This window comes from Trachymyrmex cornetzi, unplaced genomic scaffold (assembly GCF_001594075.2).
Source record: "Trachymyrmex cornetzi isolate Tcor2-1 unplaced genomic scaffold, Tcor1.1 scaffold99, whole genome shotgun sequence".
In the NCBI taxonomy this organism is placed as follows: domain Eukaryota; kingdom Metazoa; phylum Arthropoda; class Insecta; order Hymenoptera; family Formicidae; genus Trachymyrmex; species Trachymyrmex cornetzi.
The window spans coordinates 2,053,112-2,068,499 of NW_017300343.1; the positions used below are offsets into that span (position 1 = coordinate 2,053,112).

Consider the following 15,388-nt stretch of genomic DNA (forward strand, 5'->3'; position numbering starts at 1 on the left):
GATGCAAAGGCAGAATCAATACACGGCACCGCCACCCCCGGTGGAAACGTGCGAGAGAACCACCCTTGAATGCCTAGCCTCAACGTCACCCACTCTCTCTCTCTCTGCCACCCCTTTCGATCGAAGTACGCATGCGTCGCAGAAAGTGGGAACCACTGACACACGTTTGTTCCGTGTTTTACTTTTTTAACTGAGGGTGCTGCTCGCAGTTGAGATAACAGAAGGTTTCAAGCTGGTCAGCTGATCGGACCGAATATCGCAAAGCGCAAACGTTAATGCATCCTAAAGAAAATAAAATGTTTAACACACGCTATAAAAGAAATGACTTTTCCTTTATGATTATTAAAACTTGTAAGAGAGATGGTTATGTACACTGTAAAAAGAATCTAGTAATAACTATCAAATGTTTTGAGTGAAATAATTTCAATCAAATTGTTTGGTTAATATATAACCAAAAATAATTTTATTTTTTTTAATATTTAGTAATTATTACTAAATATTTAGTTATATTATTATGTTTAATAATCTTATTAAATATTTGGGAAGATAAAATTATTTCTGATTATATTAACCAAACATTTGATTGACATTAATTCATTCAACATTTGATAACTACTAGTATTATTATAATATTGACACTTTGGAATAAAAAAAAAAAGAAATTGACATAACACTGTTTTATAAGAAAAAGAAAACACTGAAAGTAGAAAAGATTGAGCTTTCTGCCCTCTATATCTACGAGAAGATATCGACAGCTCTAATTCTAAGATATCGATATGTACATACATCCTGATGATGACGCACGCATCTGTGGGATGTAAAGAGTGGGATGCTACATCTTCACCTTTATCATCCTCCTACCTAGCAACGAGGCTTTTCGCCTCGTCAGCTGCTCGAATCAACTACTACTATGAGCACCCAGAAGATTATATCGGAACATAATCTAGCGCTATATATGAGATTGATAAATATGTTTAATGTCATTAAAAACCCCTACGTTATTAACTTTGTTCAATTTTAATATTAAAAATACTAGAAAGTATTTCCAGAGTTTGGTTAAGGTTGCATTTATATATAGAAAAAAAAAAAATTAGAAAACAGACTTATAAAAAGATAAGACTTGCTATTATTAGCATCGTTCTAAATTATAACGATACTATAGACTTAAAAACCAACCGCATGCTACATGTGATAAGTAAGAATAAATCAAATTAAGACAGTATCAGTTTTAACATTTTAAAAGGCGATTTTAAAAGGATAAATCGCTCAAGTAATTAACTTACGATATTTTATTTTCGCGCTTGTAAGAGAGCATTGATTTCTTTTCTCGTCGGATACTTAGGTGAGAATACTCGAGAGTTAATATGAAGAGGGTAAAGTCGAAGTTTCTGAAAGAGGTAACAGAAAGAGAGCGCGTTCAATCAGCTGATCAATCGACTGAAAAAGTAACGATGAGAAAAGAGTCGCGGACATCCACTTCACGCAAAAGGAAGATGAGAATAGATCCAAGTTGACGCGAATTATCTACGAAAAATAGGAACGCTTACACGTGAACTAGCAAATAAATAGTAAAGCTCTATTTAGGTGTTCTATTAAACAAAAGAGCCAGCTGATTTTCGGCTGTGTTCTCTTTTTTATTCTAACGCAAAAATAACACAAAACGCATTAGAATCTATCTAAATTAATAACACGTTAATTATAATATGTTTTTTGCAATTTTAATGTACTATCGTATCTCGTTAAGAGAAAAATTAATAAGTAAATATTGAGATCACTTTGAGAAAAAAACCAATTTTTGCAAAGAATTTGTTATCGCTATTGTGAACAGCATTTTAATTGCGGTGAAAAATGCAATCGTTGCGTAAATCCTGGATTAATCAATATTACTGGCATAGACTAATTAAATTTTATATTACCTTTTACTTATTCTTTATATAACTCTTTATTTATATTTAGAACTTTATATTGTTCTATATATTACAAATGGAAACTAGCCGTTTTAAATTAAAGATAATAATCATAGAAAGTTACGATACTGATACGAGAAAACTGCTGATGCTGGATTTCTACGAAGATTACGATTTATGAGTCTCCATAAAACAGCGACGAAAATGGGAAAATAGGAAATACATGACGTAAAACAAAGCCAGCACTTTCGTTTCGTGAGGTGCATCTGAAATTTGTTTTATGGTACAACACGAAGTTAATACAGATGTAAATCTCGTTCTAGATATATTGCCAGCTTATCGAATCGACATGACATACAATATTAAAAGTTATAATTTTCGTTGTTTTATATCGACATAACAGAATTTTGTTCGAAAAACTATATTTTTTATTTTATTTTATTTTATTTTACCTCCGATATTTTCTATCGGTTGTCAAAGAAACATGTTCGACTTGTTCAAATAATTAGAGATTAAAATAATTTAAAATATTTTTCTAAACTCAATTAATTTTGTAATAATTCATGGAAAATAAATATTTCACTTGAGTAAGTTTTTACATTTTATACGAAAAGGTTTAGTTATGTTTTCCGTTAAAAAAAATAAATAATTTCTTTAAAGAGAAAAAAATATTACCCGTTGAAATTTTCAAAATATTTCAAATGCGTTCCATATGTGGAATAATTAGCTTCGACAGGTTGCGTGATTATCATAACGACTAAACGACGCTTCAACGAAGCGGGGAAATCGTCCGGATTATTTCAGGTCGAACAGATGAAACGAGTCATACGTGTGACGTAAGTATGGAAATGCATTTACATTACCATTCCGTTTGCACTTGATTCGTCACATCGTCGATATATGTACATATACGGGCAATCGTAAAATCCGCGCGTGGCTGCGGATCGCGCATCGTTTTTAACATTTCTCCTTTACTTATGCTTACGTTTGCAATTTTATTTACTTTCTTAAGGGCCATGACACAAAAAAACTTAAGCAGCAAGCGAACTAACCAATCACAGTAAAGATCTTAAAGCCATAATATAAGTAGTAGCCGATCCAACATGTTGAGCTCCTTACTTCATAAGTTTTTTTGTGTGCCATGATTCTAACTGTCAAGTATCTCATTTAATTTATGGCGATTTCGACTCGTGACAATTATCGCTAAATAATCCTCGACAAAGTTATAATTACGTAATACCATACAGTCCAATTATTTTACGATAGACATTAAAAAGAGTAACGCGATTCTTTTTGTTCCTCTCTTTAAATCAGGTAGAAATTATCTTATCGGTAAGATGTTTGATAATGTTTAAACATGATAACGCTGCAATCGATGGCCTATACATATGTATATATATATATATATAAGCATATTAAATATCTACCTCCTTCTCACTCTGAATACCCTTCTGCATGTCTGATAACGGTCTGAGCGGGATGGTCATCGCGTTGTTCTGCTGTTGTGATTGCTGTTGACGCTGGTGATCCTTTTTGATAACTATCGGCCGGACGATCGCGCGAGTTTGCGGCATTCTGGATTGTGTTCTCATCTCCGTTTCTTGTCCCCGTCGCGTATCCGAAGCAGTTCTAGATAACTTAACGGTGGGCTTCTTTGGCACGATGCCGGCATTTCCGGTGGAGTTCCGCGTTGCATCTCCACGGTGCAACAGTGAGGCCCTTTTTTCGTTCATGTTTCATAATAATTCTTCCTTCGATTTAATGTTTTATGGTATGGCGTGTATAGTGAGAATGACCATTGATAACAGACTATACAGTATAAATGTTTGTTATGATTAAAGCGTTTTATGATAATATGTACGAATGGAGAAACATCGTTTTAAACGTAACAAGGAGAATGTTGTATTTGGAGACAGATATAAATGGTAAACACTTTTCTAATTTTCAATATTAAATCTCATGATATCCAAATTTTTAATTGAAACATTGTTACCGATATAGTTCACTAGAAATCAATTAGAAAATAACATTTTGTTATCTATTTTGTACATCAATAGAATTCGTGCAAAGCCGTTTATTTTCAATTGTTCATAATTCAGAAAACACTACCTTGACATTTCTATCAAACAAGCAATAATTATCGAGGTCTGTGCATTCTAAAAAATAACACTATGTGATATAATTTTCATTGTAATATTAACACCAACATACAGGATTTAACATCAATATACTGGATTTAACACCATGAATTATAAATCCACACCATGTTGGTGTTAATATTAACACTAACACGAGAAAATTATATAGACACCGCATGATTAATGCGGTTAAATACATACCGATATTTTTTAGAGTGTCTGATATTTACGAGTTATTCAATGACACCCGGTAGATTATTTATTTTTCAAAATATCTGTCTCTACAAACACGTATATTGAAAGAAGAATCTGGTAATAGCTACCAAATGTTGAATGGAATAATTCTAATTAAACGTTAAGTTAATATTTAATTAAAAATAATTTTACTTTACTTACTAAATATTTAGTAAGTATTATCAAACGGTTGATAATATTATGTTTAGGAATACTTACTAAATGTTTAGAAAAATAAAATTTATTTTTGATTGTATTTATTGAACATTTAATTAAAATTATTTCATTTAACATATGATAGTTATTGTCAGAATCTTTTTTTTTTCAGTGTAGTCTTTACTGATTTCTCCTGGTTAAACATTTAATGATTTACATGTAATAGTGACAAACCGACGGGAAATCACGGAATGAATCGTTGCACGGTTGCGACATTGCGTAAACTAAATGTCAATTGTAGTGAAGAAAAGAACACGTGTGGGTGTAAACGGACAGTCAATTGTGTGAATCAGGTGTGTATAGGTAATCGGCGTGTCGACGAGGATCAAGCGGAGGTTGGACGGCGATTTCCTCAATTATCACTAAGGCTATCTGTAAATGTGCTAACGGATCGTCTGCGTGCGTTTGTATGTGTGTATGCGGATATTGACCGATTGAAATGCTATGGCTCGAACTTTTCGATGACGATTAACGTGCAAAGATTGAGGTATGATCGATCATGTGGGTAAATGGCTATTAAATTTCGAAATTCGATCAATCTTAAATCTTTTTATCGAGATCAAGATAAATTATTCTTAAGATTCGTTTTGACATTTTTATTATTTCTTCTCAATGAAAATGATTATTCCAAATCGATTGCAAATAAAAACAGATAGTTTTTAAATATTTTAGAAAAAGTTAATGGTTATTTTCTTCAATAAAAAATCTCTCAAATATATATGTGTCATTGGGATTATAATACTTTGTATTTAGACGAATAAGAAAAGAAAATACAAGATCAGATGTGCGAATGATGTTTGATAATGAATGATAAAAGAGATATCGATGATAGTGTCAATGAGTACAGGGATGATTGACGTGTGATGTAGATAAGAGTACATATATTTTACCCTTCGGCCTCATCATCGGTGGCGTTTCGCAGCAAGTCCTCGTGTTCTCGATATCTAAGCTGAACTTCCGTTCCGAAATCCGAGCTGTTCTCCAGCTGACGCGTCCTCGCGGCGATCGTGCTCATCTCGATGGCCTTAACTTGCTGCTCCAATCGTTGCAGCATGTCGGTACTCTCAAGTGTCGTCGTACCCGTCGACGCTATTTGCTGTTGCTTCAGAATCAAATCGAGACTAAGCGGCGCCTTGGGCTCTGCCAACGGTGGAACGGGTGGTGTTAAATCCGGCCTTTGTTGGCCAAATGAAAGTCCAATCGGTTGGAGAATCTTCGATTCATTGAAGATTCTCAATTTCTCCTCCAGATTTGCGTCCACGTTCGTGTCGCTGAGGAGTCTCTTCGCAGAGGAGTCTCTCACGTAAAGCGGACTCGTGGGGATCATTTCCTTAGGTCTGATAGGGCTTAAAGCGCCGGCCCGTTTCTCAACTACTTGCAAACCCTTGTCATTCTCTACCAGTTCCCATTGCTTCAGACTCTCCAAGGGTGTATGCGGCGCTGACAATCGTTTTGATGTGCCCATCGGATTCATTTCCGATTCACCAACAGTCTGTCGATTCACCAGCTGGCGCACTGTCTTATCCGCGGGCGACGGCATCAGGAACTTTCGTGCACCTGTCTGTGGCCGAATCAGACTTCTGCTGGCCTGTGCTCGTACAAATGGACTCTCTCGATCGTCCATCATCGAGATATCTCACGTGGGAACGAATACGGGAATTGGTCGCCGTTGCTGTTTCTCAGACTCTCCTCTTCGATCTCGTCTTCTTAAGACGATCCTTCGTGGGTAATGTCTCTGGCACTGATAAATCTTCAACATCGATTCAACGGCCAAACCGATCAATGACGCAGCATGGACGATTTAGTTTCTGTCAAGAAGAAGACTCGTGTTTTTCTTTTTAAGGAAGATATCAAGCACTGCGACGATCATCACTAAACACATCACATAGAACCCAGAACGAACTACGATCCATTTCTCTTTCTTCCTTTATACCTTTATTCGATTCACAATCACATGTATCAATAAGCGAACAAGCGGTACGGATACAGGCTTTTTTTGTAGATAGGGGAATAAAGCTTTATTGAACAGCGGCACTGCGTTGGCTTTTTTTGCAATCGTAACGTTGTAGACAATAAAGCAGATAGATACACAGGAACGCTCGCAATCTCGTGGATTACTGCGGTTTAATATGAGTAAACGTGAATAAAGCTCGAAGAATTGTAAATATGGGTATTTGTATGTGCGCAATTTAGATGTTGATTATGACACTTTAATAGAACGAAATTGTTAAGTCAAATGTATCAGCACATTGAAAAATTGTTGTACATTTCGTATAGATATTAAAGAATAATTTAATAATTCTATTATGAAAAAGAGTGTCAATGACACTTAGATATTGATCAAATATATAATACTTATTAAATTGATATAAAAATAATATGCAAATTTTGTCACATATACATATATGTAATGTGTACCAAGTACAAAATATAAATAAGATTTTTTTGTTAAGTTATCAACAAACAAATAAATTCGATGTTAATCTATTAATAAAATTTCCAATAAAGGAAAGAAAGATATTCACACATTTCATGAATGTCATAAATATTATTTTATCGAAATAATTGAGAGACAATCCAAGATATATAGAGATATCGAGAAAAGAGCTATATGTCGTACACAGTTTTACGATAAGAACGCGTGTACTTATGACTTTTCACAAGTTTCACCTAGTTTATTAATCAACAATGAGATAAAAACTATTCCTTCCACGGTTAATGTTATGAACGATTGACGTTTTATGAGACCTACGAAAAATCCATTATTCAAAAGTCAAGATGCATATAATAAACGTGTTTAGCATGAAATTAATTTGCATAAAAATATTTTCGTGGAAATACATAATTCGTATTACGTCATCTAATCGTCTTTTATATTTGAGAATTCTATTCAATTGCTTCACCAAATTGGATTAAATTATTAAGATTTAATAAATGTGATATACGTAAGCAGATAAAAATTCAAGCGACTTTTAAATATTAATTTTCTTTTCTATAGTGATTTTTCTCTGATAAAACGGTTAACAAAGTAGACGAATATAAACGAAGCAACCAATTTTTGTACTCTACGAGTATTTCTGATCGTCTCTTAGATGAAGCAGCCAGGCGGAAATTTGCTCCGAGATTGAAATGAGAAAATCTGGAAAGGGGGGAAACTGAATCCCCTTCGATACATAGAAGAGTAGAGAACCCGTTTTGCCAAACTTGGGAAATTAAACATGATATTTCGAAAGTATTATAGATAAAAATTACGGCAATTTGAAAAATTCAACTGACAAATAAATGTTAATAAAATTGCTAATATGAGTTTAATATGAGCCTAATATGAACTAATGTTAAATATAATTTTTATAATAATAATTTTCGATAATCAATCGATTGCTGTGAATATGATTGCAGAGTAATCAGGTTGTATTTAATCATATTAAAAAATTATAATATATGTAATCTTCGACTCTTACATGGCTTTAATGATTTAATATTATGATGCGTATAATCAAATACACGAATTTTTTTTCGGTATTAGACATAAATTGTTAATTGTTGCAAAAAATGGATGTAGAACGAGTGTAATCTTTTGGTTGCAAGTTGTTATATTTTTAATAAAGATAATAATATAGATAGTATTTATGATTATTTTAAAATTTCCATACTTTCTGAGTGAAGATTTTATAAGAGGATTTATTTTTTCCGTCTATATTACGTCTCATAAAACACTTGTAAATATCGTGTGTGATAGATTAAAAGATTAAAAGGTGAGATAACAATATCTTTTTGATTGTATGATATTTAAAGATCGACAGGTTTTACTAAAAAAAATTTAAATTAATAAAAGAAGAATAATAATTAATGTTATAATGCTATAATGTTATAATACTTCACTTTAAAAGATATCGGTTGATCAATTAGCATTGCAAATCACCAACTGAAATTTTCGATTATTTGTCAAAATAATATATATCTCACTCAACCACACACACACACACAATTCGTCGAAAGATGTCGCGAAGAGAACTTGTCGAACGACCGACGCAAACACCGACGCTGTTTTTCAATGAGGTGATAGAATCATAAATCGTGAGCGGACGGAATAGAGTACAGAGATTAAAGAGGATTTATAGACCAAAGACATTATACGAGGTATTCGCAGGCCTTTTCCTGAAAGAGAACTTCTCTCTGCGAAAAGTTGTATGCATTTCTAAGCAATTTGGTTTTATTTATCTTCGTAACTTTTTGATAAATAACATTAAATTCGATTGCGAACCTTAAAATTTGATTAATTATATCCGATTAAAACTGAAGAAAAAATAAGAAGTTTATTGTCGGCTTTATTAGTGAAAAGCCTTAAAAAATTCTTCACAAATTTTCATTCTTCATCATTTATCACTTAATAAATACTATTGTCTTAATATTTCCGATACTATTTTGACTCTAATGGATATTTATTCCAAAATTTAGATATTGCTTTGTGTTAGTTACAAAATCTGTAGATTGTCAGGAAATATAATGAGAGATTTTGTACACCTTATATATTTCTAGTGCAAATTTGTGTTGCAAGACGTTTCAAGGAAACCTTTTTAATGAAGGTTGAGAGTTCCGGTGAAGCATAATTGTTCGAAGTATAGCGTAATCATCGCGACTAAAGTTTTAATAAAGAGGCCCAGATCTGCCTTTGTATTTATTAATTGCTGTCGGAATGTCCAATAACAATGCGGAATTCTCATTGTTTCGTACAAGCGGAGTAACGGTGACCGTTTCTCTTCCCGCGATCAAGAAATGATTAGATCGTAAGGACTTCCCGGATGACCGCAAATGCAAAATTTCGACTAATCCTTAGACAAGCGAAATGCTGTATTATTTAATCTATCGCGATTATAAAAATATACAGCAACAAGACTTTAGTAAAACGATAAAAAAAAAGAAATAGAGATTATAAAAACTCGGAAAAATGTTTTCTAAATACTTTAGAGTGGAATCTCACTCTAAAGAGTAAAAATTGAACCAGTTTTGAAAAAGAGAGTGGCTCAATTTTTAATCTTTAAGTAAAAGTTCTAGAGAGTGTAGTAATAAAAATTTAATACTTCTATTTCAATTGACATTTCGAAAAGACGATTACGCGAAAATTCAAGAAATTTTTTCAAAAAATCTATATATAAAATCTGAAAGTATATTAAATATGATATACTTGATATATTCGAGGATTAAGTTAACGTTTCTGAGAACGCGTATTACGTCACTATTTTTTGTGGCCGAAAAAGAAGGAAAGCAATTACGTGGAAAAAATTTCTTTTTATCAGCTAAATATGCTGCCGACTTTTGAGCACGTTTTATTCAATAATATGGCAATTCAATAAAAGTGCGTATTTTTCGCAAAATTAAAAATTGTAATTCGAAAAATTGTAGAGTATGAATTTCCGTCAATCATGATTGTACACGCTATCAGTTGCGTGACATACGCGTGTCGCACACGTCACATACATGGCACACGAATTTACACCTGCCAGAAGTCTTCGTTCAGGTATGTATAACACTCACTCCGCACTCGATCTTTCTCTTGAGAGAGCGTCGATCCCGAAAAAAGGAAGAAACGGACGAGCGAGAGAACAAAAGAGAGGCGATACTAAAAGGTTGCGTGGACAACGGCCGATTGTGACGAACTGGGTCCATTTCTCGAAAGGTGGCGATAAGCACTGGAAGCCGGCCAACTCAACTTCGTTTCGCCATTTATCAGCGATAGATTCTGATAAGCGATAACGTGTCTACCTAACACCCGGCACTGACGATCGTCGAGCCAAGAATCTTATATATATTGTACGCACAGAGCCGCGAACCGATAAAATATATCAAGAAATGCACGCTGTGCTAAAGTGTAAAAGTAACTCAAATTATTATTTTCCGGTTGGTGTTTCGAGTTATCAAATATGTGATATGATAATAGTAGTGAGTGATAAAACTGTGAAATGTAATGTTATCGCGTTTTATTTTCGTGTACAACGGTTCTAAATTATTGAAATAATAAAAATCCGACGTAATAGACCGTAACGAAAGTAGCCATTAAAGAAGTGATTAACTACGGATGAAGAAATATTTTAATCCTTCTCTCTCTCTCTCTCTCTCTCTCTCTCTTTTAAAAGATCTTTAAACGAAGTCATAGAATACTTCGACATCACTGATACAATCGTAATGAAAAGAGGATGTTGAAAAGAGGCCAACTTCTATTATACCTAAAAAGGTGTAAGTAAAAGGAATAGTTTTTGTGGATTTGGACTTTCTGGATAAAATAATTAAAGAATTAGCGTTTGGGAAACACTTCGAAAATTGAGCACGAATGTGGTGTTGTATTTATCCAAATTTCAGTGTTCATGCTTAATTCTCGAGGTATTTTTCAAACGCCACGAACTTTTTAATAACTTTGTCGTATATAGAAGGTCAAAATCTACAAAAAATACTTCCTTTTACTTACACCTCTTTGAGCAAAAGTTAGTCCCTTTTTAGATCCTTTTTTATTACGCAATCCTATAAATGGAATTAAAACAAGTGGGAGATAGAAACGTAAAATTTACATATATGTATACGTCGTAAATGCTGAATAAACACAAATACATGCGGATTAACTGACTCACTTAAATCGCGTACGTTTCTCGTTTATTTAATAAGCTCAAGTGCGTGTGTTTTGTGCTGTTTCGTGTCTTTATTTGCTCTCGTAGATTCGTAACTATTGCCACGCCTCATGCACAAGCATTCTAGAAAGAATCGTCGAGATAAGCTCTATAAATCTTGGAATATATAGAAGCACTTCACGCTTCATGTATTTAAAATATTAGATATATTCTAAAATTTCTCTCATCGTTATAAATATCTTCAAAATTTTTCTACTTGTAAATTCTTTAAACAGAAAATTAATTATCATCATCAATAAATCTATTGGTATTTAAAACAATAATTTTAACAATAATTTTTTGATAAAACACTTGTTATAAATGTCAATGGAAATTAATTGATCAGAATAAACGTTAAAAGTTGCAAGCAATTCAATGTTGGATCGATTCAACTAAAAATTTGAAATTATACATTATTTTCTACGGCATAAAAGAACTATATGGAATTTACGATAAACGGTTCGTGGAATATATCACAAAGTTCTTACGTATTGAATTATCTGAATGATTTATATCGATCAAAGCAATTCTGAGAACAATCGAGAGCACAGCTTATACTCTGCCTACCTCTCGCACGAACAAATTTAGCAGTTTAGTGTTTCCAAAACTGTGTCATAAACATTTGGAAGTAGTTTGGACGCTCGCCAGACTTTCGTCGAGACATAATGTCAGTGTCAGGGCGTCATAAACAAGCAGGTAAGAAAGGGAGTTAGTAATCATTAGACGGCACCGTAATATACTGACACATGATAGATAGGAGCTACACTATTCTTCCTTGTTAAAATGCTAGAAGAAGCCTGTTTTTATAGGTACGCTGCGTGCCAGTAGGATGACGAATAAAAAAATTCTAATTTGTTATGTAGATAAGTGAGTGACAAGTATATCACGAACTTAGTTATACATGATGGTGGGACATGATCAATACAGAATAATACAGTTTTAATTTAAATCAATATGCAAAACAGAATCGTAACGTGCTTTATAATGAAGATCATTTAATGCATTAATAACATAGTTGCAAAATAATGCATTAAATATATGTTAATTTTCTTTTTTGTTCGATTCTTCGGTTTTCTTATTTACTGCTGCATGAACTGATAAATTTGCCCGGTACTGCGGTTCGCGATATGATAAAAACTTACTACTAGCGCTTACATATGTACGTAGAGTGGTATGTCAGTGCGATGCTGCATTGTTCGCAGCTTTCGCGTGCGACACGCAATGCACCGACACGCGGTCGCGCCGTTGCATACCGGCGAAGGACTTCGTTAAAGTACGGCGAGGGCCGTAGAAAAACCGACGAAATGACCGGCTTCGTCAGCAAATGAGGATTTGCGGTCGAGAAAGCAGGAGGATGACGTGGCTGCAAGCGTCAGTTAAGAATGCTCGGGAGATACTTCAATGATAAACTTCACCGTGTAAATTAATGATGCGTTCTAATAAACTGCGTCAGGAATAAAAAAAAACCACCGCCATATAAATGTTGATATAGTGTGTAATGAAAAGAATTATTGAGATGACGAGATTAAGTTGGCAAAAATCTTGCAAAGAATTTGTTAAATAAGACAAAAATTTTCCCAAGTCAATTTTTCGATGACTTACAACAATGACTTTTCCCATGAAATTTTTCCGTGCGATGGAAAGTACGTTTGCTATAACGAGATAAGATACCTCTAGAAGGAAAAGAAAAGCAAAGAAAAATAAAGATTATTTTCAGAAGTGTGCGGCAGGTGTGACGGTTAAATGAAATAATACACGGATATCCGGGCAATCAACATTTTACCACGGGTTAAAAAAAGATGCGTGTAAGGAGAGAATTGTGTGTGTGTGTGTGTGTGTGTGTGTTGTCTGTCCGAGCACATGAAGGATGTATTTCCTCGGGACGCCCACATTTACTTGCGATAACCACCGCCACCGCTTCTTGACAATGTCCTTTGTGGAGCGAAACGTCGCGCTCGACAAGGCGCATCCATCGTCACGTGGCACATTGCATTTGGCTGTGTCAGAAAAGTCGGATGGAACGTTTTCATTTCTGGCAGTGCCGTTACCAAGGCGAAGGAACAAGCTCTAAAAGCGTCTACGAAGGCTATAAAAGAGCGGTCAGCCACAAATTTTCAAGCGAGCGCGCTACGATCTTGTTAACTATGAACATCGAGGCAAAAAAGGGACTTTTAATTGCGATAAGTTACGCAACGAACTTCTATCAATAATCATTTTATTTCGAAATGAATCAGCTGCTCCTTTCTATCTGCGTACACTTCGATGATAGAATAAAATGAAGTTTCAAATTAGAAAAGTATCTCAGCTCTTTTTAACATCGTACAACCGTTTATCGTTTTTAACGTCAATTTTCGTTAATTTAAAATGTTTGTTTATCGTTCAATTTAAACCCGAATGAGATATGATATCGATAAATGCCGCGTCAATGAATCCACATTCATTCAAAATAAGAGTAAAAATGTAGTTATGCTACATGCGCGTGTGCCACGATGCGCGACTCACGATTAGCACGATAGTTGGCGCGAGGTCTTTTGTTCGACGGTAACAAATACCTGCAATCACGAGGTAGTATTATCGAGAAGCCAGGCACGGTACGATACGAATTAACACAAGATGATTCACTCAAAAAAATTCTATTGCATAATTAGAGATATAAAATGATTGTAAATTGCATATTTTTAGAAAAAATGCTAATGCTTTTTGTGTCAACGTAATACTGTCATGCTAAATGTTGCAGATTGTCATTTGCGAGAAAATTTACGAGGTATAAAACGGACAAAAAGATTAGTTTTTCCCCGGCGTAATTTCATTTTTAGCATTTACGAGTTTCATTAAATTTGCTTAAATTGTGAAAAATTAAGCATCGAGTAAATCGAGTCCTCGTAACAATTCGTGTGAACATATATCCGTGTTGATAAGAAATTTTACTTTGCTGTATTCCGCAAGATAATCAAAATGTCACTTAGAGTGAACTAGGAAAAACTGCGGTCATGATACAAAATTGTCAGCGTTTTATTGCGGTATGTAGACCTCTCCTTTGCAGAGATTACATAAACCGTATTGAATAACTGCTGCCTCCAAGTTCTCCAAACTATAATCGGAAAGTATTACAGTTGTCGGTCGATTGCTTCATGTCTTTTTGTGCATTCAGGGTATTGTAACAACTGCTGCTGAGGATGAACGGAAAAGACGTGCAGCTCGTTTATCGTTTTTTTAGTGCACGACGTTCATCGTGAGAATCCTATTGTCAGGCGGAACGAATACAAGAGATAGTATCTTGAGAAGCTCATCACTTTTGTCGGTCGAGAAAAAAGCTAGATGAAAAAAAATCAAATAAACGAGCGAGTAATTATAATGCTACAATCGGAGTCTCACGAGAAGAAATCGTCTTATATTTAAAGAAAAGAAAACGAAATAGCTAGGCACAGTGAAATAAATGGTACTTTCGAATGTAACGAAAAAATAAATATAAAATTTTTTCATGTCTGTAAAATTTTCAATAATAACATCTATACATGTATGAAGATAAAAATATTATGATATTACAGTAATATCTACATACAATAATTGTTATATAATATATACTTGATTTGTTTTGCAATAATATGAAAATAGACTTTTGTACGAGATATTCATTGTTTGTAACTTATTGCGTCATCAATAATGATACGTTCATCAATAATGATACGTTCATCGTTGCGTATGTCTCTTTGTTCCTTTCATTTTATATCTTATTTTGATCAACGCTCAAAAAACAGTTCGCGAACGAAAAATAAATTTCCCTTTGTTCCACGCTATGCTTACGAGCGAAATGGAAAATGGAGGATAGAGTATTATGCGTTATCTCGTCAGAATAATGGCCGTTTAATCAAACTTTCCCCGTTAAATCCGCAATTAAACCTGCTATTGATACATGTCGGGGTCGTCCACAAGCGCGATAAACTCAAGACCCTTCTGGTGCTTGTCGCTCTTTCGTTTGAGTAACTCATTATTTCGATTGAGCTCGGTTGCAACAGCGACTCTTAATTAATGCTGTTCAGCGATCGCTAGTTTCTCTCCATATCACGATTATAACATGAAAAATGTATCTCGTGTTGTACATATAAAGAGCATAAAGAAATAAAAAGAAGAAAAATATTTGTTTCGTAACACAACTTTTAAAAAAATCTTTTGGAAAAACTGTGCGCGCTGTAATACATTTTCCATAAAAAAATGTAGAATAAAAATGTGATAA

General features: G+C 34.0%; 1 protein-coding gene across 14 annotated transcripts in view; it reads right to left on the reverse strand.

Annotated features, from left to right (window-relative positions):
• LOC108770127 (serine/threonine-protein kinase MARK2) overlaps window positions 1-15,388 on the reverse strand; it is a 106,450-nt gene that overhangs the window by 20,796 nt on the left and 70,266 nt on the right. For 4 of the 14 annotated variants that reach the window (XM_018521444.1, XM_018521442.1, XM_018521443.1 and 1 more), the window contains exons 1-2: window positions 5,386-6,705; window positions 3,335-3,626 (exon numbers count right to left, since the gene is read on the reverse strand). The exons of 3 other annotated variants lie outside the window; for them this stretch is intronic. In XM_018521444.1, the coding sequence (XP_018376946.1) occupies window positions 3,335-3,626; window positions 5,386-6,122 (1,029 nt within the window). In that variant the 5' untranslated portion in view covers window positions 6,123-6,705. Of the gene's footprint in view, window positions 1-3,334; window positions 3,627-5,385; window positions 6,709-15,388 lie in introns of those variants that run through there. 7 more of the 14 variants (XM_018521438.1, XM_018521439.1, XM_018521453.1 and 4 more) reach the window with 4 other exon arrangements.